The sequence below is a fragment of the Micromesistius poutassou genome (genome assembly GCF_964030765.1).
Source record: "Micromesistius poutassou genome assembly, chromosome: 3".
NCBI lineage: Eukaryota > Metazoa > Chordata > Actinopteri > Gadiformes > Gadidae > Micromesistius > Micromesistius poutassou.
The window spans coordinates 9,522,579-9,545,521 of record NC_140273.1 but is presented as its reverse complement, the minus strand read 5'-3'; the positions used below and the strand labels follow the sequence as shown (position 1 = coordinate 9,545,521).

General features: G+C 44.8%; 1 protein-coding gene across 1 annotated transcript in view; it reads left to right on the top strand.

The window, feature by feature from the left end:
• The first annotated feature begins 1,516 nt into the window (after positions 1-1,516).
• Positions 1,517-22,943, top strand: part of LOC311340282 (myosin-9-like) — a 29,084-nt gene continuing 7,657 nt past the window's right edge. Inside the window, exons 1-31 of the mRNA XM_084465175.1 lie at positions 1,517-1,734; positions 5,490-5,680; positions 6,193-6,333; positions 6,578-6,734; positions 7,340-7,367; positions 7,580-7,673; positions 8,727-8,747; positions 9,621-9,713; positions 10,028-10,091; positions 10,221-10,319; positions 10,506-10,649; positions 10,751-10,846; positions 10,962-11,038; positions 11,210-11,404; positions 12,151-12,324; positions 13,362-13,535; positions 13,975-14,089; positions 14,300-14,490; positions 14,631-14,752; positions 16,670-16,739; positions 16,907-17,067; positions 17,482-17,590; positions 17,872-18,003; positions 18,340-18,546; positions 18,900-19,037; positions 20,524-20,647; positions 20,864-21,035; positions 21,363-21,575; positions 21,817-21,961; positions 22,112-22,318; positions 22,616-22,720. Of these exons, the coding sequence (XP_084321301.1) occupies positions 5,495-5,680; positions 6,193-6,333; positions 6,578-6,734; positions 7,340-7,367; positions 7,580-7,673; positions 8,727-8,747; positions 9,621-9,713; positions 10,028-10,091; positions 10,221-10,319; positions 10,506-10,649; positions 10,751-10,846; positions 10,962-11,038; positions 11,210-11,404; positions 12,151-12,324; positions 13,362-13,535; positions 13,975-14,089; positions 14,300-14,490; positions 14,631-14,752; positions 16,670-16,739; positions 16,907-17,067; positions 17,482-17,590; positions 17,872-18,003; positions 18,340-18,546; positions 18,900-19,037; positions 20,524-20,647; positions 20,864-21,035; positions 21,363-21,575; positions 21,817-21,961; positions 22,112-22,318; positions 22,616-22,720 (3,954 nt within the window). The 5' untranslated portion in view covers positions 1,517-1,734; positions 5,490-5,494. The remainder of the gene's footprint in view (positions 1,735-5,489; positions 5,681-6,192; positions 6,334-6,577; positions 6,735-7,339; positions 7,368-7,579; positions 7,674-8,726; positions 8,748-9,620; positions 9,714-10,027; positions 10,092-10,220; positions 10,320-10,505; positions 10,650-10,750; positions 10,847-10,961; positions 11,039-11,209; positions 11,405-12,150; positions 12,325-13,361; positions 13,536-13,974; positions 14,090-14,299; positions 14,491-14,630; positions 14,753-16,669; positions 16,740-16,906; positions 17,068-17,481; positions 17,591-17,871; positions 18,004-18,339; positions 18,547-18,899; positions 19,038-20,523; positions 20,648-20,863; positions 21,036-21,362; positions 21,576-21,816; positions 21,962-22,111; positions 22,319-22,615; positions 22,721-22,943) is intronic.

Sequence of the window (22,943 nt, the reverse complement as noted above, 5' to 3'; positions counted from 1 at the left end):
GTGCTGAGGAGCACAGCGTTTCCATTTAATTACATTTATTAAGCCTCAATAAAACAATTCATAATTTCTCCTAGTTGCCATTTGTTATTGACAGTAGCCTACATTTTTATCCACAGTTCTCTATACTAGATCTTCCTTTTTTCTCTTCATGGTTTAGAGAAACTTTAGACACACACACACACACACACACACACACACACACACACACACACACACACACAAACACACTTGTGTTGTATAGGGAGTAGACATTGCAGTAATACATACGCTTCGACTGTATGACAGCTGTACAAACAGTTCTGACATTAACAGCAACTTAATTTCTTATTTAAGCAAACTACATTTTAAACCACGTAGCGTATGGATCTGAAAGCACCATAGACAGAGTTATAAGTATATATAACTGATAAGGAAAGGATGCCAATTCATTGATCCGTCATCATTTTAGAGCACAAATCTCATCGTGGCAGACTCCAAGACAGGTTCAGAACCAACCACCAGGTAAGTAACCTTACACCACAGCGGAAGAAACACAACAACAATAGACCAAGCCTCTCACTCACAAACTCTCGCTCTCGCTATCTTTCTCTCTCTCTCTCTCTCTCTCTCTCTCTCTCTCTCTCTCTCTCTCTCTCTCTCTCTCTCTCTCTCTCTCTCTCTCTCTCTCTCTCTCTCTCTCTCTCTCTCTCTCTCTCTCTCTCTCTCTCTCTCTCTCTCTCTCTCTCTCTCTCATTTTGCCATCTTTTGCGCTCTCAAACCATATATGGTATTGGACATTATGAAAAGCTCATTGGCTGTTGGGAGACAAAGCATTAGATAGGTGTTTTAATCATAGACTGTATGAAAAAAAAGAGTTAATGTGTTCAATTATCTGTTGAATTGATTTTAAAGGCATTATTATTAAATTTAAAAAAACATCTTTATATTAAGAAAACTAAATTGATTAAACCAATTAAGATATCAGAAGTGAGTCATCATTGGCACTCGATGTATATGGCAACACATTGAAAACGGAATAAACAACGTCTTTACGTCTTTCATTTTTTGACTTGAGTTGTATGGATGTCAACGACGCACCCATGTCTTCATAAAATTCATTCCTCATACCATTCCTCCCCCGCCATCCCGCCCCCCACAGGTACAGACGAAGCTTTACATTCCTACACATTCACCTCTACACACATTCCTGTCACAATATGACAGTGCCTCACTCGATAAATCGAACCAAACTAGTTATCCCAGTACCTCATAACAAACTGCAAAAGGCTTTACACGCCATTCAATAAAACATATTGGACCTGTGAGTGATCTCATTAAAGTAACACAATGATGCGAGGCTAAAGAACAGCGATAGCCATCATCACAATCTACACCCGCTGGACCCCGCCCGTGTTTGGCTAACAGCGACTCACCTGGGGTGGGGGGCGGTGCCTCGTCACTCGGTTCCTACCTGAGAACCATAAAACTGGGCGGATCCGCCCGTCGAGCCGTCCATCCTCGCCGAGTGTAACGCCTGTACAGCTCGACCGCATGAAACACACACACGCACGCACGCACACACACAGGCAGCTCGGAGGAATCGTTAAGACAGACAGAGAAAGAGTCGGAGAGATCCATGCGTTGAGTCGCTTGTGTTGTGTGACATTCAAAGCGCGGTGGTTCAGGACTTCTTAACAACACTGACGCGAAACCGAGTGGTCGACTTCCCTCGCAGTGCTTGACGCTGAACACCAGGTAACTAAATGCATACGTTGTTGTTGTTTTGCTAAACTTCGCTAGCCCAACTAACTATAATCCTCAACAAAAAGTGTTTTCTACCTGTTGAAGACGTGTAAAGTACCATTTGATCGTCGTTAAATACCACCCAGCCATTTGTTCCCTGTTCAAACTATGAGGAACTGCAGGTGCGCGCTAATGTTTTACATGTATGGTTCTGCTCTAATGTAATGTGATTCATTACCGTGTTTGGATCGAGACATTCCTCCGTCTGCATCTTGTGTTTGACTTATTTGAAGGACATGTATCTGCAAGCTAGTTTGGCAAGTAGTTAAGCTGCACACACCCAGATGTATGTCTGCCCTGAGGATATATAAAATTGTATATGTGTGGGTGTGTAAAGGCCTAGTTTTTTATTTCAAACTTTATGTGTGTATGATAATACTTATTTCCATACTATAATTTACCAGCAAAAGCCCCCCTACACACGCACACGCACACCCCCACACTACCACAAAGGCGGTAGTTCTGAAGCAGTCAGAAACCTTAGCATCGCTACTGAACCATCAGTGGTGGATCCTAACCTGCAGTTGGCAGGCTCCTGGTCGCTGCTGTGTCACATGTAAAGCAGGGATTGGACCTGCTCCAGGAACAGGAGAGGCCGCAGAGAAAGAACCTACTGAGAGGGATGCCAGAAATCTAGGTTCATGTAGTCACCTTTAAAGTCTTCCATCCCTACATTTTTACATAGATGGCCCCCTCTAACATAGTTTTTATTTAATTTTTATATGTGCCGCTTATATTTCAATGCATTGGCCCACACTACAGACTGGGTCACTGGTTCAACGGTCAGGCCTCCTAATGAAAGGATAGCAAGGCTCCTGTGGTATTACCGCTTCCAGCCAGAGTAAAACCAGTTAGAAGAGACTGGCTGTATGACCTCCTGTGTGAGGCAACAGAGACCCTGTTGCTGCCCACTGCTATTGCATGTGCATTGCCAGATTCCACCGTTCGTTTGGATTGCGTATAATGAGGAAAGCATACGTGTTTCTACATTGCCGTGCTTGCAGTCGCACACGGTGTGGTTGAATACGTAAACCGTGGCGACTTCCTGAGGAACTTGGTCCTTTCTGCAGCTTGTCATCGTGTCCTGTTTCAGCTTGAGGTCGCCGCCCGTCGACCACACAGCGTTCTTCTTGTCTGCCTCCTCTCACAGGCGTTGGTTCTGACTGCTCTCGCCTGTGATGGTGCAGTGGAATTCACTCTCTCTCTCTCTCTCTCTCTCTCTCTCTCTCTCTCTCTCTCTCTCTCTCTCTCTCTCTCTCTCTCTCTCTCTCTCTCTCTCTCTCTCTCTCTCTCTCTCTCTCTCTCTCTCTCTCTCTCTCTCTCTCTCTCTCTCTGGCCCTGAGGGCACATTATATTAAGCAACAGTCTGCCCCACTCCCTCCCTCTCTCCCCCACTTTACACAGGCTGATCACATAATGTGCTTAGAGAGAAACACAGAAGACATCTTACACTTATCTGTTTATCTCCCTGTGTAAACGCACACTCACTCTTGTCTCGACCGGTTGAGACAGCAATCATCCTCTTCTTATTGGATAGGAATAACTAATCTGACACGCTCAAACCCATTCACACGTGCGCATAGTTGGGATATTGGCCATTCATTTGCTGAGGCTTTTCTTGTGTTTTGTTTTTTAAAATGCAGTATTGTTTGCAGAACCACCCGTTCTAATATAAAGTTATATATAATCGAACTATAATGTACAGTTCTATACATTGTCCTCAATTGTTTGGTACAGGAGTCAAAATGAACAGAGACAATGAAAGCAAACAGGCTTGTATTGATCAAAAGATAAGAGGTTATTTTAGCACAGTAATTCTCTGCGGGCGTGGCGCTGGATGAGGAGGCTTCTCCCTCCTTGCCCTAACTTGCTCTAAACATTCCTTCCTCCTGCTTCCTACCCCGTATCCCCCTCTGTCTGCCAGTGTCTCGAGCCCCTCCGTCCAGTCAGCCTAGTTGTGTTGTAACCTGTGGCCAGATGTATTGATATGCTATGGATTTTGAGGTATGAGGACTGATCTCCTGACATATCACGATATAGGTCACTTGATGTGCTTTCTTGGTGTTTGAACACTTCATTGATTTGTTCAGTGATTGTCTGGTTGCTGCTAGTCGACTATAATTTGAAAGTCCAATTTATACTTTTTTTTTTTTCCCCCCAAACACATTTGCAACCTTATTTAGGCCACCACATTGCTCTTCAGTTAACCCGCAACAGGGATTTGCCATTGTAAATGACTCATTGTTAATCTGTCGATTTTGAAATGATAAATCGCAAAAAGGTTCTTATGGCTTAATCAAAGAGGGATTTGTGACTGTAATGAATCGTCAGACTAACAGTTGGGATGTGTCATGTGATAACCTAAGGACAGCAGGAAGGTAAGGGTTACCGCTGTTTCAAGACTGTACAGAGTCTTATCCCTAGTCTAATGAGGGGGTGAGCAGCAGGTACTGTTCCTAGAGCGAGAGAGCTGGACCAATAGGACACCGTTTGAAATGATCCCTGCTCAATGTTGTTCATATACTCCCATATCATCGATCGATTGCAGCATATAGACATGACATAATCACCCCTGATAATAAATAAATACTTTATTACAGCAACACGTGTATCAAGGGTGATGGCAATACCGGATGATGTAATTGATGGAAACTGTTGTTCTGATAGCATGGGTCTGTTATCTTCAAGTAGGCTGCAATTATTGCTATCAATGAGGAATGATTGCCCTATGGAGGAAATGATGCCTATTATTATTATTATTATTATTATTATTATTATTATTATTATTATTATTATTATTATTATTATTATTATTATAATGGGTAATGACCTGTATTTTTACAAATGCCAGTAGTAGTAGTTTAATGAATGCCAGTAGTTGTTTTCTTGATTGCAGGGCTACAATACAGGGCAATGCATGTAAAACTTGCTGGTAGGGATATTTCATGTTGGAAAAGTACCGTCTGCGGGCAAGAACGTGTTTTGAAGCCCACAGATTTAACAACAGGTTAGAACCTGACTCAAATTACAGTCATGAGGTAAAAACAGTTTTATTTTTTCCAGTTCCAAATTGCAAAAATCCAAGTCCCCAACATGTTATGCATTATTTATTCTTCTTTACTATCCAACATTAGTTTGACCTCTTTTCACATCACAATTGTAAGCATTGGTGCAACCTCTACTATATAACAGGGTTAGTGTGTATGTGTGTCAGGCCTGATCACATGTTTCCTGTCTGGTGTCGTTAGGCTCCCTGTTCCTGCATTTCCTCATGGTAACTCTCACATGCTTGCCCTTTGAGCAGGCAGTTCTCTCTTGCATGCCCGTAGGATCACATCCAGCCCTTGATGCTGTGGCATCAGCACCCTACATATCATCGCTCCACAAGAATGAGTAGGACATGCCATTAAAACTGGACATTTGGGAGTGTGCTCTCCCTGCTGTATTTTCTTCTTGCTGAGTTTTTTACTGTTTAAAGTCTTACACCTTTAAAAACCATTATGCCACAACATCCCAAGGCTATGCAAACTCGGTTAACGGAGAATCTCACTTCAAACTTCAATCAACATCACCTGGAAGCAGTTGTCGAGTTCTCATTCTGCAGAAGGGTTGCTTCACCCGGCAACTGCAAAAACGTTGGGCACCTCCTATTTTTGTGTGATTTGAATTTCCTGCGGTAACTCTCCCTCTTCCTTTCTGTCCTGAAGCCACCATGACGGATGCAAACAAGTTTCTGTACGGGGAGCGTGGTGCGGCCAACGACCCCATGGCCCAGGCCGACTGGTCCACCAAGAAGCTGGTGTGGGTGCCGGCGGAGAAGAGTGGCTTCGAGGCGGGCTCGCTGAAGGAGGAGAGCGGGGACGAGTGCGTGGTGGAGCTGTGCGACTCGGGCAGGAAGGTGAGCAGACGAGGTTCTTGGTGGGGTCTCATCGCTGGACATGGCCCCTGTGTATTATATTTGAAGAGGTTGAACGAAGAAGGTGATGTGCTCCTTGGAGCACTGTTTTTAAGATGGCCGTCGACACGTGGTTACTTAAAGTGTTGCTCGCATGCATTTGTGTGAGCAAGTAAACCCAATCAATGCATCACTAGTTACCATGAACGTCAGGTGGCGCAAAGCGAGAAGCTTGGTTTAGGGAGGTCTGACTGGGATCACGCACCGTGCTCAACCAGGTATGCAAAACACAAGTTTCTAGCTTTTTTCTCCCTCCAGGCCAGGTCTCTAGCCATAGCCATAGTTATTTCCAGTTCAATTACACACAGTTACAACTCTAGGCCACATGAGCTATCGTACAAAGTTAACCATTGCTTGTTGAATGCATTCTCTAATATACATTCGGGGGACCAGGATATTGTAGATTCTCCAGAGCAACGGCCCCAAAACGTTTCCATTTTCCTTCCGCTTCTCAGATCAAAGTGAACAAGGACGACATCCAGAAGATGAACCCGCCCAAGTTCAGCAAGGTGGAGGACATGGCGGAGCTCACCTGCCTCAATGAAGCCTCGGTGCTCCACAACCTGAAGGAGAGATACTACTCTGGACTCATCTATGTGAGTTCACACAAACACTCTTTTAATGGCCCGTTACCCTGGGCCGACATAGCCTAGTTAGTTGTTGACACCCACACTAAATATACCTACGGTACTCAGAGAAAAAAAAAGAAATCTTCAATTTTATTTTTTTATTGTAATTATTATAATCCTTATTATTATGATCATAATTGTATGCCCTTTCAACACGAGGTCAAACGTTGACGGGCACCGTGTCTTCTCCTCTTCCCCCCCTGCCCCCCAGACGTACTCGGGTCTGTTCTGCGTGGTCATCAACCCCTACAAGTACCTGCCCATCTACACGGAGGACATAGTGGACATGTACAAGGGCAAGAAGAGACACGAGATGCCCCCCCACATCTACGCCATCACCGACACCTCCTACAGGAGCATGATGCAGGGTGGGCGTGGTCTCTCATGCACTCATGCACACTCACTCACTCTCACACACTCTCAAGATGAGGCTTACTATTCCAATAGTCTCTAGAGTGGGTGATTCGAGTGTTTAGTAGGGTACTAGATAACCAAAATGTGCTTACTATTCCCAATGTCTCTGATGGATCTCCAGGGTGTTTAATTGTGTACTAGATAAACAATGGCTTCCCTGGTGAGGCATTTGATTAAGCTAGTCATCTACCCAGGTTGTTGACTAGATAGAACAGTGCATCATGGGATATTTCTAGTCTGTGTAGGTTTGATTATAAGTATCCAGAGAATCCAATTCAAGTGAAGGGTACATAGTGCACCTTTTTCTTCTCGGTTTTGTTACACCAGCCCGTATTGACGAGGGCTTATCTATCATATGAGGTGAATGTTTATTTGTAGATAAGTTGTGTATATTTACGTATGGTCTAATGTTGCTGATATATCATGTATCATGTAAATGTATTATTGCCTTATTCTTGTTCTGCATTGCATAATCCATTCATTGCCACAGCAGTACCAGCTGTTTACAAACTGTAGTACTGAGTGATGCTAACTGTATATCTTCCCTGCTCACTTCCAGATCGCGAGGATCAGTCCATCCTTTGCACGTAAGTGATTTCTCTTGTGACATTTATTCATAACATTTCTGCCTGAGTTTGTTTTTTAGAAACCGATCAATCTGTAGCTCTTTGGGATTTAAATTGCATTGTTTCCCAGCTCTTGTTTACTGTAGTGACCTCTCGTTGAGTAACCGGCCATGATTTTTACAATGCCATGTGATCGATGTTCACACATGTACGGTGGTCCTTGTTCTGCTCAGAGGGGAGTCTGGCGCAGGAAAGACGGAGAACACAAAGAAAGTGATCCAGTACCTGGCCCACGTCGCCTCGTCCTTCAAGTCCAAGCGAGACCAGGTGGGTACAGAACCATGTGTTTTAGTTTGACGGTATGGCCGCACACGCTATCTTGATGCCTACATGTTAAATCTGAATCAGTTTATTTTTTTATTATCATAGATATTTTATATTAACCCAACAATATAACGCTCCTCTTGTAATAAGGATGCAAGAGCACCCATGATAAACAGGACCACTGTGACCTATAATGTTTTAGTCATGATTCATCGTTTTTTAATAAAAAAGGTGGTCAGATAATTCTCTTTTTTTGTATTCAGCAGAGAGACAACAAACACAGTATAGATCAAAGGCTACAACTGATGGGTTAAACTAACTCTAGGTTTATGCCAAATGTGCAGTTGTATACACTAGTATGCATAAAGATGTATGACATGTATCAGGTATTCTCTATCAGAAATGCAAATCTGTTGCATGGAAAATGTAGGTTTGTTTAAGTTTTGTTTAGTTCTTGTCTTTATTACAACGCAATATCGTCCTGAAGAATGAATTTAACCTGGACATCCAAAGGGGTAATCAGTAGACAAACACTGAGAGGGTCACGGTCTGCACAAATTACATTCTTACATTTGGTTGTTTTTTAAACTTGCATCTCTGTTCAGTGTCCCCCGTTAAATTGAGTCTGTATTACATTTTCAGTTTGGTTTTCTTCATTCTTTATTTTTCCATGTAGACATTTCATTTGTGCCACACTTTCATCTCTCTGATCTGTTCTGAAAAGGAGGGGAAGCAGCTCAGCCAACATTCCTCTTTCAGGTCCATACTTGCCTGTCCTGCCTCACTGCAGTGACCAGCGAAACAGCAAGGCGTGTGTGGGGGTGGGGATGTCTGTGTGTGGGTGTATGCATGTCTGACTGGACTTATCCCATCATATATGGCTTGTTCTAAAGTTCACAATATATGCAATCTACTGAAATCTTATCTGCATTATTCTCTCACTGAACCTGACTGCAGTTTGTAATGGTGTACTCATGCAAAACTGTAACACAAATGAGGGAAGAGTTTATTACAAAGTGTTAAATTATCCACCCTTTCTTCTCCTTCTACCTCTAGGGCAGCGCAGTTCTGTCACAAGTGAGTCCATCTCTGACGCTGCATGATTAACTGCTTTTTGCATATGCGCCAAATCATAAACTGCTTTTCCGGTCTGTTTTCATGAGGAATTATAAGTCACGTCACTGAACTCCTTAATTGCTCTCTTTGTTATGTGCCTGCATGGACCTGGTTTGGGGAATAGGGGTGTGTGTGTCTGTCTGTGTGGTTGAACTGCGAGTCCTTACTCGTTCTATTGACGCGTGCATGTGTGCGTCTGGCATGCGTGTTTGTAATGCATGTGTGATGCGTAGTGTGCTTGCAAGCATGATTAACGCCACTGCTCTCACAGTCATTTTACATTGACGCAAAGATAACGTTCAACTGAAATGGAAGCCAAACTTAAGGAGTTTAATTTCACTCTAGTATTGTAGTATTGTAACTGGAGTCAGAATGATAGTCGCTGGAAAAAAGTATTTTTATTGTACTTCAGATTTGTGAACTTAGAACATGGTTGGTATTTCTAGTGGAAGAAAATATGTGTCAATCAATTTACAAATCTGTACAAGATTCTCTCATGGTATAATTGTTGTAATAAATTATGTGCACTATTTCATAAAGATCTAATTGTAATGTATTGGAATAAAATAACATGATCATACATGGGCACAATTCGTGTGTGTGTAATTTGACACATGTGAGAATCACGTTATGGATTTGCAAACCGATTTACACATCTGATCTGGGACTAGAAATACCAACCTACAAGGTCACAAATGTGAAGCACAACAAATAAAAATTTTCAGTTCCGAAAAATCAGACCACACTTACAATAATTGGAGTACTACTAGAGTGAACTTAAACTCCAACCAAATGGACGCTGAGTTGTGTTGTGATCTCCTACTCCCTGCTCAGGGGGAGCTGGAGAAACAGCTGCTGAGAGCCAACCCTATCCTGGAGGCCTTCGGCAACGCCAAGACAGTCAAGAATGACAACTCCTCCCGATTTGTAAGTGTGGCCTTAAAGTCCTTCCACTTAAAGCTCCTGTAGCTAGGATCTGCTCCCTCCCTCCCTCCATTTTACCAGCCTTAAGAAGCGTTGCATTCATGATCCTGTGATTGACGGGGAAGATTCCCAAACCAATCAGAAAAGAGATTCCCTGATGGGTCCGAAATGAGGACTGGAGTGCTCTGAATTCTTAATTGACACATCCAGAAGCCTGTATTGTGTCATTAGCAATAGCAACTTTATGGGTTTTCTTGTCAGAATCTCCAACACATCACAACGACCAATATTTAAAAGTGTTGTTTTTTTCGGAATAGGGGAAATTCATCCGGATCAACTTTGACGTCAACGGATACATCGTTGGAGCCAACATCGAAACTTGTATCCTTGAAGTGCCATAGGGTCAACTCTGTAATCTCATGAGGCTAAGCGGCTGCTTTTTTTTTTCAATGACAATTCTGATTGAAACAGTGTCCTGCTTGATTACGTCCTTAACCGGCGTGATGCCAGACCTGCTGGAGAAGTCTCGGGCCATCCGTCAGGCTAAAGAAGAGAGGAGCTTCCATATCTTCTACTACATGCTGACCGGCGCTGGGGACAAGCTGCGCAGTAAGCCCTCACCGATGGTTCCACAGAGAACGAGGGTTCTCCCAAATGCTCAATGCTAATGATGGTTCACTGGAGAATTTTATTTTAAATAGTTTTCGACTTTGTTTTTGAAATGCAGCTGATGAACTTCAACCCTATATGGGTAGCGGTCTACTCGGGATAACGAAATGTCCTTTTATTTTGAAGCCGAGTTATGTCTGGAGGACTACAGCAAGTACCGCTTCCTGTCCAACGGGAACTCGACCATCCCGGGCCAGCAGGACCAGGACCTGTTCAATGAGACCATGGAGGCCTTCGAGATCATGAGCATCCCGGAGGAGGAGAGAACGGGTACGGTTTCCCTTGACAACGGTCTCAATTTGTATTTGCGTGGCCACGCTCAGCTTATGTGTGGTTTGATGATACTGTGTGTGTGCTTGTGTGTCCGCCAGGCCTGATGAAGGTGATCTCTGCTGTGCTCCAGCTGGGGAACATGAGCTTCAAGAAGGAACGTCACTCGGACCAGGCCTCCATGCCTGATGATACCGGTACATGCACCACACTCACTCACAGGCATACAACAGTCCTATTCAGCAGTACATGCAGGCACTCGCAACGCTCTCTGCTTGCACAATGCCCAACTGAACTTCTTCTGTCCCGCAGCGGCCCAGAAGGTCTGCCACCTGCTGGGGATGAACGTGACTGACTTCACGCGTGCCATCCTGTCCCCCAGAATCAAGGTAGGTACCCGTACGCTGAGGGACGCCTCCCAAACACCAGTACACTCGACCCAACGGGGTACATTGACTCCGGGGCATTTCCCTCTGATTGGTTTTAGACGTAGTTCTCTTGGATGCGAGGCCAGTGTGTGTTACTCAGGAACGTGTTGTCTGCCGCTCTCCGCGGTGCAGGTGGGCCGGGACTACGTGCAGAAGGCTCAGACCCAGGAGCAGGCGGAGTTTGCGGTGGAGGCGCTGGCCAAGGCGTCCTACGAGAGGATGTTCCGCTGGCTGGTGATGAGGATCAACAAGGCCCTGGACAAGACCAAGAGACAGGGCGCCTCCTTCATCGGCATCCTGGACATCGCCGGCTTCGAGATCTTCGAGGTACGCTTTCGGGCCCTTGACCGTACGGGACAACGGCAAAGAAGGTCGCTTGTACCGTAGACCGGAGGGTTGCGGTCCAGGCCAGGGCACACCGCTAACCTAAGCAGACATTCCAGGCACACCAGCTAAGAAGTGGTGTGCATGGACATGGAACACAGAGTCTTGCCTCAAGACACCAGCGTGTCTGCTTGGAAGCCACTCCTGATTTTTCACATCATAGCATAGCAATAAAACAAGAAGGAGCAGACGACAAATGCCCTTTGGACTGCCTTCAGCCTTTTGCTTCCCATAGTTAAGTAGGGCTGAAACTGGAGATTATTTTCAGTCCAATAATCAATTGATTATTAAAAAATGATGGCAAATGCCCTCGAGTCTAAAGGGATGTCTTTAATGTGTTTGCTTTAGCTGACAAGCAGTCAAGAAAAATTAAGCTATTCCTTTTATGATTAACCAAATTTTAAATTTCAAGCAGCAATTCTTTATTTGTAATTGTTAAATTACTCAAATGATGTGTTGTTTGAGTAACAGCCCTATATTGACTATAGGGCTGTTTATCAAACTTAATTTTGATAATTGCTTCATCATTTGAGTAATTTAACTATTACAAATACAGAGGGAGGCTATCTTAGGCCATGGACCATTATTTTTCGTCTACTCTTTCCTCCAAGTGTTAAATTTATACTGAACAAAGTCGTTATTTATTATTAAATTGTAATAATTGTCCCTTCCCCCCCCTCCTCCTCCAGCTGAACTCTTTTGAGCAGCTGTGTATCAACTACACCAACGAGAAGCTGCAGCAGCTCTTCAACCACACCATGTTCGTCCTGGAGCAGGAGGAGTACCAGCGGGAGGGCATCGAGTGGAGCTTCATTGACTTTGGCCTGGACCTCCAGCCCTGCATCGACCTCATCGAGAAATCTGTGAGATAGCTCCTCCCCTTCACTCTCTAAAATCATGTAATTTGAGACTAGTAACAGCAAGTCAGCGCAAACCCGGCCAAAACAGGGTAACAGGGTCGTTCAACTTTTGGCCGCTTCTGGTTTTTTCATCATGTTGCTAGCATGGATCTGTAAGCACATACTTGGCCGAAAGGAGGACAAATAAAAGGACGAAATACAAATTTGACTAGCATTGGTATATTCAGATATATCCCAGAGCCTGAAGCCTGTCAGGAAACCAATGTTTCAAGACAGAGTGTCTGTAGTGGTCTGATATGAACAGTGTGTAGACTGTCCTCTTAAGGAATAAATGTATTTAAATGCTCTTCTGAAAGCTCCATCTTGTCACTCGTGAATTTGTGTGTTTGCCTTCCGTTCCTGGCGCTAGGCCGCCTCCCCCCCAGAAGTTCTGCTATGGCACGTCAGGGCCGCTGGATCTGAGAAGACTCCTCCCCCTTATGAGTCTTCCACTGTACTCACACACACATGTAGTGTCAAAATCAAGTTGTCCAGCAACCACATGTCCATCTGTCTTCACTCGTCAACTGTCAAATATTTGCATCACTGGTCACCATGACAACGGTCCAAATCTGTGATCGCCGTTTCAACAGCAGTTTCGGGTAGAATCAGGAAGTGAGATTGCCTGCGGAGGGAACCTGCTGCTGTTGTGGTGAATAAAATGTCAGGGGCTTCACGAGAGACTTTCTTTAGCTCTGCTGAGCAAGGTTTGGTGGGCTGTTTGTATGAAGATATGACATATGACGGGCCTAGACACGGGAGTGGGGCGTTCAGTTTGAGAGGGGGGCTATTTTATGAGTTGCTCTGTTGCAAAGTGTTGCTCACATCGATGCTTAAGTCCCATGGTTGCACATAGTTTTGCATCATCTAAGTGTGTGTGTGTGTGTGTGTGTGTGTGTGTGTGTGTGTGTGTGTGTGTGTGTGTGTGTGTGTGTGTGTGTGTGTGTGTGTGTGTGTGTGTGTGTGTGTGTGTGTGTGTGTGTGTGTGTGTGTGTGTCCAGACTGGGCCCCCGGGGGTGCTGGCCCTGCTGGACGAGGAGTGCTGGTTCCCCAAGGCCACGGACAAGAGCTTTGTGGAGAAGGTGGTCCAGGAGCAGGGCGGCAGCTCAAAGTTCCAGAAGCCCAAGAAGCTGAAGGACAACGTGGACTTCTGCATCATCCACTACGCTGGCAAGGTACGGACCAGCCTCATTTACTGCAACTTTAACTTTTTTTAGGTTAATTACGATATATTATATAAGCCTATATTATGTAGGCAAGTAGTTGCCTATATTTTCTGTCAAATTGAATGCAGATGGAGACATGAACCTGATGTGAAATGTGATTGTAGAGGCAGACAGTTGATTAGGGGAGGAGCCGGGCCTCGCCTATAGAATGCTGTGAGACACCCTGATATGGAAATGTTTTATTTTCAGGCTAATGAATCATGCGAAAGTCACAAGATATCATTCAGCATCATTTAGCCGCCTAATATAAAAAAGATAAGGTTGTCGATGGGTTTGGCCTGACAAATCAGAATCGACCATGTCAGATCTTGGTCGAGGGCTCCCCTTGGGCAGACCAGCTCAACAGAAGAACACATGGATACACATGACTATGTCGTTTGTGCGGTAGGTTGACTACAAGGCCGACGAGTGGCTGATGAAGAACATGGACCCCCTGAACGAATGTGTGGCCTCGCTGCTCAACCAGTCAACGGACAAATTCATCGCCGATCTCTGGAGGGACGGTGAGTTTGGCCGCCGCATTAAGAGTAGAATTTCTATGTTTTCTTAAGAGTTTTTTCAAGTAACTGGGGTTAGTCCACAGTGGTATTATCCTCTGTGATGGTCGCAATGTGAAGTAACTGAGGTTACGTGGTATTATCCCCTGTGATCCCCTGTTTCCTGTCTGTATCTTGGTCTGTCCTCATCCCACGCCCCTGTGTTTCTGGTCACAGTGGACCGCATCGTGGGACTGGACAAGGTGGCGGGCATGTCGGACTCCATGCACGGAGCCTTCAAGACCCGCAAGGGCATGTTCCGCACGGTGGGCCAGCTGTACAAGGAGCAGCTGTCCAACCTCATGACCACCCTGAGGAACACCAACCCCAACTTCGTCCGCTGCATCATCCCCAACCACGAGAAGAAGGTGGAGATGAACTCGTTTTGGGGTTTTGCAGTCTAGATCGTGACGACTGATCGTCAATCTAGCTTTTGGTTTTGATGCGTTTGTTATAATGTGTTTTTCTGTCCGTTTGTCTCTCTGTCCGTTTGTCTGTCCCCCACCAGGCTGGTAAGCTGGAGCCCCACCTGGTCCTGGACCAGCTTCGGTGTAACGGAGTGCTGGAGGGGATCCGGATCTGCAGACAGGGCTTCCCCAACCGCATCGTCTTCCAGGAGTTCAGGCAGAGGTAAACAGGGTGAACACATGGTTATCCATCGTTTAGAATTTACAATCGCAACAAAATGATTTCATGGAAAATATATATTTTTTATTTTAGTAGAATGGTCTAATCAATCTCACAGCTCAACGGGAGCTATTACTATGCACTGCAACAGTTACTTTTTGACCAACTTTCTGGATGCACAGACACGGAGGGAGAGACCAGAGGGTGGGCCGATGCATCATTATTGTGCATAGGAATGCACAATCACTTTTCCGTTATTCTTCTTCCCACCAAACTTGTGCAACTAATGTGGCCAAAACTACCGAACCAATCGATTCCATTCAACATCTGTCACCAAGGTCTAGGTCCATACATCTGGGCAATGACTTCATATTTGTAAACTTGATACTTTTTGAGATATTCTACTTTTAAAATACTATTTTTTAACAATGGAAGTCAATGGGAAGATGGTGGAACCGTCCGCCCATTCTCTGACACTTCCTACTACAAACTTTGTAACAAATCAAGACACTTGTATCTTAAATAATCTGAAAACAGAATTTAGATTACCTTTATAATTTTTTCATAATCACAGTTTAAGTTCCATGTCCGCCTCGCTTTCAGTTGGTCTCATTGATTTATGCTGAGGGAGGAGTGCGAGGACGTGCAGGCAGTGTTGCCAGATTGGGCAGTATTTGTGCTAAATTTGACTACTTTTAATCACGTTAGGCTGGAAAAATGTTTGGTTTTAAAAAGAACTGTCGGGATTATTATAATTTTTTCTACAAACATCAATCAATACCATACCTTTCATATGGCATATTGTTTGTACTACTACTACTACTACTACTACTACAGCTACTATCTTCCAGCTTTGACAGTATGACATTTTAGCTTCCAGCTTTTGTAACAATGTATTTCAGCACTTTGCTTCTTCAGGTTATGCAATTCAGCGTCAGTCAGTTAACGTTTTTCAGCAGTGCACTGCAATACATTTGACCTTTCAGATTTTTCAGCAGTGCAGGGCAATACATTTGACCTTTCAGATTCTTCAGTTCAATTAATTTTACATTTCTGCATTTTTAGCAATGCTTTGCGCTTTTCATTCAGCTGTCACTTTATAGATAGATAGATAGATAGATAGATAACTTTTATTGGCATGTCAACACAGTTGATTGGAATTTGTCTTAGTGCCACACAGGTTAAAATAACCTGTGTGGCAGGTTATTTTAACCTGTGTATACACGCACAGAGAATACAGTACATAAAAGACAATGACACAGACAATCATTCAAACCAATAAAAAGACGTTTGTGTGTTTGTGCAGTCTATAAAGTTCAGAGTGTATTTAGCACAGGTTTACTGAGTGCCTGAGCATTGAGGAGCCTGATATTTGTTATTTGTTTCCAACATTTTTTTTAAAATGGTGTGCATATTTACATTGTTTACTCCATTTAGACTTTTGAACTCTATTCAAATCCCTTCACTTGATTTAAGACATTTAACGTTTCTTTACGTCTTAATCTATGTGGCTTTATTAGAACATATTTTCAACCTCACTTTCTAGTATTGACTGTGATTTACATTTTAAGATGCATATCTAACTACCCACCTCATCTTACCCACAGAAAATAGATCATTGTTCAAAGGTTGTGCAATTAAGAGAAGACAAGAGACTGAAGTTGATGGTTTCTATGTTCAGTGTCTGATTTCTGTCCAACCATAACTGAACTCATCCACACTCAACTATCAATCTTTGCAGTGGCTATACAACCCTCAGCTGAACTGAAATATGGTTATGGTTCTTAGCAGTTGCCTTTATTCATAGCGACATGCAAAAAGATCATAAAGATCACAGGCATTTCTATGCACAGTAATCCCTTATGCGTGGGATTACATTTTCTAGTTTTATGTTCTCATTTTATGTCCTCTGTCTTACAGGTATGAGATCCTCACTCCCAACTCTATCCCCAAAGGCTTTATGGATGGGAAGCAAGCATGTGTTCTCATGGTAAGAGTCGTCACACATGCATAAAGACAATTTTTTTTAAATCATATCACATTTTATCGTATAGTGTGTATGACACATTGTTGTATTGCGATATTTAGCATATTTGCATTCAATCACGAGTTAAGACGGGGAGTGTATACTGAGTCCTGTTCCTCTCTCCTGGACAGATCAAAGCCCTGGAGCTGGACCCTAACCTGTACCGGATCGGACAGAGCAAGGTGTTCTTCCGGGCCGGAGTCCTGGCCCACCTTGAGGAGGAGCGGGACATGAAGGTCACAGACGTCATCATCAACTTCCAGGCCTGGTGCCGTGGCTACGTGGCTCGCAAGTACGCAAATACCCCACCTCCAGTGCTTCAGTAGATTACTCCCTGCACTTGTGTACAATCCGCCTTATCCCTCGATCATTTGATAAGCCTATTATTTTCACCTAGAGACAGCCCCCTTCCTCTATTCAACGAGGAGGCCTCGTATCATTTTGCGTTTGTATAAACACTAGCCAAAATGTGTCAATGCCAGGACAGTGAGAACCCCTTTTTTATTTTATTTTTTTATTTTTGTCCTCTGATGTTTGTGCCTGCATAAAAGTCCTGAACATTCGTTGTTTCGCTGAAGAGGCTTCCTGAAGTCTGGCAGTGTGTCCTCCCATGAACATGCTCCCAATAAACCAAAAGCTTTGCTGATGTGAAGCGTCTGACAAGAGGTCCTGTTTCATTGCCCACCACCTTGTTCTCTCCCTCCAGAGCGTTCACCAAGCGGCAGCAGCAGCTGACGGCCATGAAGGTGATCCAGAGGAACTGTGTGGCCTACCTGAAGCTGAGGAACTGGCAGTGGTGGAGGCTCTTCACCAAGGTACCACGTGTGGGTGGGTGGGTGGGTGGGTGGGTGGGTGTGGAGACAGGCCCGTGTGTGTTCACTGGGCTTCCAGCCTTGCTGGCTTCATATTTTTTTTCCATGGTAGATCTAAACCAACTCGCGTCATAGTTAATTGTTTCTGATCTGAGCGTTTGGAGGCCTTTAAAGTGAAACGATGATGCAGATGTGTTCATTGGGGTAGTCAGATTCTGACGGGTTACACCCCGACTTCCTGTTTGCTCCGTCCCTACCCAACACCTCCTCTCCTCTCTCCCTAGGTGAAGCCCCTGCTGCAGGTGAGCAGGCAGGAGGAGGAGATGCTGGCTAAGGATGAAGAGCTGGAGCAGGTGAAGCAGAGGCAGCTGGAGGCCCAGCAGATGCTCCAGACGTTTGAGTCCAAGCAGCAGCAGGTATGTGACATGAGGACCAGGACCACACGCTCCTACTGGCATCTGGTTACAGACCAGGGGCGGGGGAGACACGGACACTGACAGACACACACAGACACACACAGGGGGGGCGGGGGGGGAGGGGAAAGAGTACAGTGAACCATGGCTATAGTAGGACTCAGGGGACAGCCTACAGTGAACCATGGCTATAGTAGGACTCAGGGGACAGCCTACAGTGAACCATGGCTATAGTAGGACTCAGGGGACAGCCTACAGTGAACCATGGCTATAGTAGGACTCGGAGCGTACATGGAGCCGTATCAGACCCTCACCTGTGTTTGTCCCCCACTCCACCAGCTGAGCATGGAGAAGCAGGCCCTGCAGGAGCAGCTGCAGGCGGAGATCGAGCTGTGTGCCGAGGCGGAGGAGATGCGCTCCCGCCTCTCCGCCCGGAAGCAGGAGCTGGAGGACATCCTGCACGACTTGGAGTCCCGCCTGGAGGAGGAGGAGGAGCGTGTCACGCAGATGAGCAGCGAGAGGAAGAAGATGCAGACCAACATCACGGTCAGTGGGGGGTTGGGGGGGGGCAGCGGTGTGTTTGTGTGCGTGTTTGGCCCTGTGAGGGAACGGGAGGATGACCCCCTTTATATAAAAGTATTTTTTGTTATTAATATTCAATATTTAACATGTTCCTATTTAATACAGATTTATAATTGAACATATAGAATACATATGGCTTACAAGTATGCATAACAAGTAATGTTAGTTTACATTACTTGTTATACTTATACATTTACTACTACATTTTTGTACTTTTTATTTTATTTCAATTCAATTAAATGTAATGGATAAAATAAAAAAAGGCAACCATTGCAATATTTACATGATCCATAACTTCAACCCATTTGTCCCCACAGGACCTGGAGCAGCAGCTGGATGAGGAGGAGGGTGCCAGGCAGAAGCTCCAGCTGGAGAAGTTGACCACGGACGCCAAGCTGAAGAAGATCGAGGAGGACGTCATGATGATCGAGGACCAGAACAACAAACTCAACAAGGTTGGTCCAGGGCTCTTCTCAATCATACCGTTTCTACCACAATGACACCACTGGTCTCCTTCAATCCAGTACCCTGTACTATGAACCTTGATTAGTGGGTTAGCGAGGTATGTTGCGCTCAAAGCCTAGGTTAGCTGGGACACGAAAGTCGATTTTAGCGTCGCTATATCACCATGGTGACATGCTGTCAACCAAACCTGGTCGGGAGCAGGTTTTCAGCTAAGATAAGCGCAGCTTCCTCGCCCCTCCGTTGACAATGACGTCACTATTTGTGGGTTTCCCCGTAGACCTCGGAGCCCGTATCGTACAGGGCTCTCTCTGGAGACAGAGGGTCTTTTGGGACAGATCCGATCCCTTGGCATTGGCTTGGCATCTTATAATAATCCACTACGCCACCGCCGCTACCTCACAGCGGTCGAAAATATATGCTATACATTTCTTATATAGGGTGTATTTAAAGTGAATTCCCTAGATTATAGAACAGGGCAGGTTTGACGTTGCTCATGCATTTTGAAATCAGCATCACTCTATTGGGATTAATGGAGAACAATTCATCATTTGGCATAATTATTTTATAGACTTAATGCAGAATCCTTTCACTTATACGAATTTACACGATCGAATTTACACTATTTTTTGCCAGCACGCCTCCCTAGCCAGTATGTGCAATAGTGTTGCCCCTAGCTGTTATCAGATTTTTTTAACTCCTAGGTGTTAATTATGACAATCTGTTCCTCTTGAGTGAAATAGACTGCTCTTGCTCTATCCATTTTGTAAAGGTGAGTAAAATGACGTGATAAATGCCCCTTTCACGTGAATGCGCGTTGAACCTAAAGCGGAAAACCTGGCTTGACTAAACGAATCCTAACGAGTGTCGTAGTACCATTTAACTCTGATCGCGAGTTGCGTCTCTGTCGATCCAGGTTTTCCCAAGAAAGCCTGGGTATGTTCAGCGAGGTTCGTAGTATACCCCACTGATGTGTATTTGGGATGCAAGTTGTTTTGGTTTATAGTGTGCACTGCTCAGTACTTCCAAGGTCCAATGGTTGAGATGGGGGGGGGGGGTAGTCGGTAGGGACCTCACAATACGATAGTATAAAGATATGTGAGCGACGATACGACACGTATTGCAATTCTTTAAATATTGCGATATGACATGTGATGGAAATTCTTGTTTTTATGTGTGGTTTAACGTTGGACTTCATGTTCTACAAGTCCACCATTTCTTAAATGCAGAGGTGAATCGGTGGATACACTATAGCGGCCTCTATACCACGCTACTATTCAGTTGCTTAGACTAAAATAACATTTAGAGAACAAAGAAATGCGATACACATGAATTGATTCAATAATTGACGTGTCATTATTTTTAACAGTGATTCATGTGTCATACATGAGTGATTGACACGTTTCGATTCTAAACAACTTGGATGTGATTTAGACTCGGTCATGATTCCCACACTGACCGCTCTCTACCCGTGTTCAGGAGAAGAAGCATCTGGAGGAGCGGATCTCCGAGTTCACCACCAACCTGTCTGAGGAGGAGGAGAAGTCCAAGAGCTTGCAGAAGCTCAAGAACAAACACGAAGCTATGATCACCGACCTGGAGGGTAAGAGACATCCAAATCTATTTCTACGTCAATCTATTTCTACGTAATCTATATACGTCAGCTGTATATTTATATGAACGATATATTTATATGTATGTCAATGATATATTTATATGATCATCAACAATATATTTATATATACGTCAACAATACATTTTTCTATCTGTCAATATATCTATCTCTATATCTATATCTTTTGTTTTCTCTGTCCCTCAGACCGCCTGAGGAAGGAGGAGAAGTCGAGGCAGGAGTTGGAGAAGGGCCGTCGGAAGCTGGAGGGGGACTCCACCGATCTCCACGACCAGATCGCAGACCTCCAGGCTCAGATCGCCGATCTCAAAGCCCAGCTGGCCAAGAAGGAGGAGGAGCTTCTGGCTGCCCTCGCCAGGTGAGCAGGGGGGTGTTGCCTGGTCCAACTCATACCATAGCTTCTCCACAGTGTAACTGTATGTAAAGTTTTGGAGCGTTATCTACAGTTATACTGTGGAGAAACATATTTTTCCTATGACGCGACTAGAAGTAATCCAGTAACAGTTGGAATACTTTGATTTAGGAAACTGATTGGTAACCGGTGCTTGTAATATTGTTTGTTCCTAGATGCATCACCATACCCTTCTGAGATAAGGATTAATGAAAAAGATTGATTTTCAGATACAAATACATTATATAACGATGAACCCATTGTTTTTCCCTCTCTGCTGCCGTCACCTTCTAGGATCGAGCAAGAGGCCTCAGCCAAGAACCTGGCCCAGAAGAACATCCGAGAGCTGGAGGCGCAGATTTCTGAGCTGCAGGAGGACCTGGAGCTGGAGAGACAGGCCCGCGCCAAAGCTGAGAAGTACCGCCGGGACCTGGGAGAGGAGCTGGAGGCTCTGAAGACGGAGCTGGAGGACACGCAGGACTCCACTGCAGCCCAGCAGGAGCTCAGGTACGAGGATGGGCATGCCTTCTGGACGACCTGCATGCATGCTAGATGCATGCTTATAGTACGTTTGATTATTTGTAATAGTCAACTTTGATTTCGACAGTTATCTATCCAGTTATCTATCTATTTAGTCACATGTTAATATTAAGTGAAAGCTGCATTCATTTATTTCTGACCACTAGAGGGCACCAAAAGACTGCTATTGTCCTGCGCCTTCCATTCTTTACTTCTAATCCATGTTCAGATCTAAGCGTGAGATGGAGGTCTCTCAACTGAAGAAGACACTCGAAGATGAAGCGAAGGTCTACGAGCAGCAAATGGGCGACATGAGACAGAAACACAACCAGGCCTTTGATGAGCTCAACGAGCAGCTGGAACAGGCCAAGAGGGTGAGCACTGATCTAAGGATGCAAAATTGTTATGTCTTCTTTGGATGTGGTTTTTGTATTTCAATTGAGTCACTCTTATTCATAAGAAAAGGAGACTTGGCTTTTAGTTTACTTTCAGTTAAACGGATGTCCTGATGCGTCACCCTACAGCACAAGGCGTCTGTGGAAAAGACCAAGCATGCACTGGAGAGCGAGTGGAACGAGCTGCAGATCGAGATGAAGACCCTGACCCAGAGCAAGAGTGACTCCGAGAGTCGCAGGAAGAAGGCGGAGTCCCAGCTGCAGGAGCTGCTGGTCAAGCACGGGGAGAGCGAGCGCCAGAGGACCGAGCTGGCCGAGAAGATGACCAAGATGCAGGTGAGCGTCACGTCCGACCGTCGCAGTGTCCCCTTCGAGGAGCTGGGGTCTCCGATAGTGGGTGGACTTGAAGGGGGGAGACAATGACGGTGACGGAAGGCTAAAAAGTTTTCTTTAGATCCTGGAGTGCTGTAGTGAAGAGAAGTTAAGGGTACTGGTTCCAGGGGGGGATGATGATGATGATGATGATGAAAATTAATTGACGGTCGTTTCCTGCTGTTGAACCCCAGGCTTTCTCATTGTCATGCTCATTCGTTATCGGAAATCCCAACGTGTATTTGTTACTCTTGTCTTTAGTCCGAGCTGGATAACGTCAGTGGTCTGCTGAGTGAGGCGGAGAGCAACGGCATCAAGGCCAGCAAAGACTGCTCCTTTGTGGAGTCCACGCTGGCGGATACACAGGTACACTCACTCACTCACTCAATCGCTCACTCACTCACTCACTCACTCTACTTTAACTTTCTCCTCCCTCTATGTGTTTTGTTCATGAAGCATGGTGACAGGCGGGTTTATTCCATGTGTTAAAAGCTATCGGTCACATAGCTTAGCCTGCCTATCTATACCTAACCCATACACTCTTCCAGATGTTGTGTTGTTCAGCCCACCTGTGTGTGTGTGTGTGTGT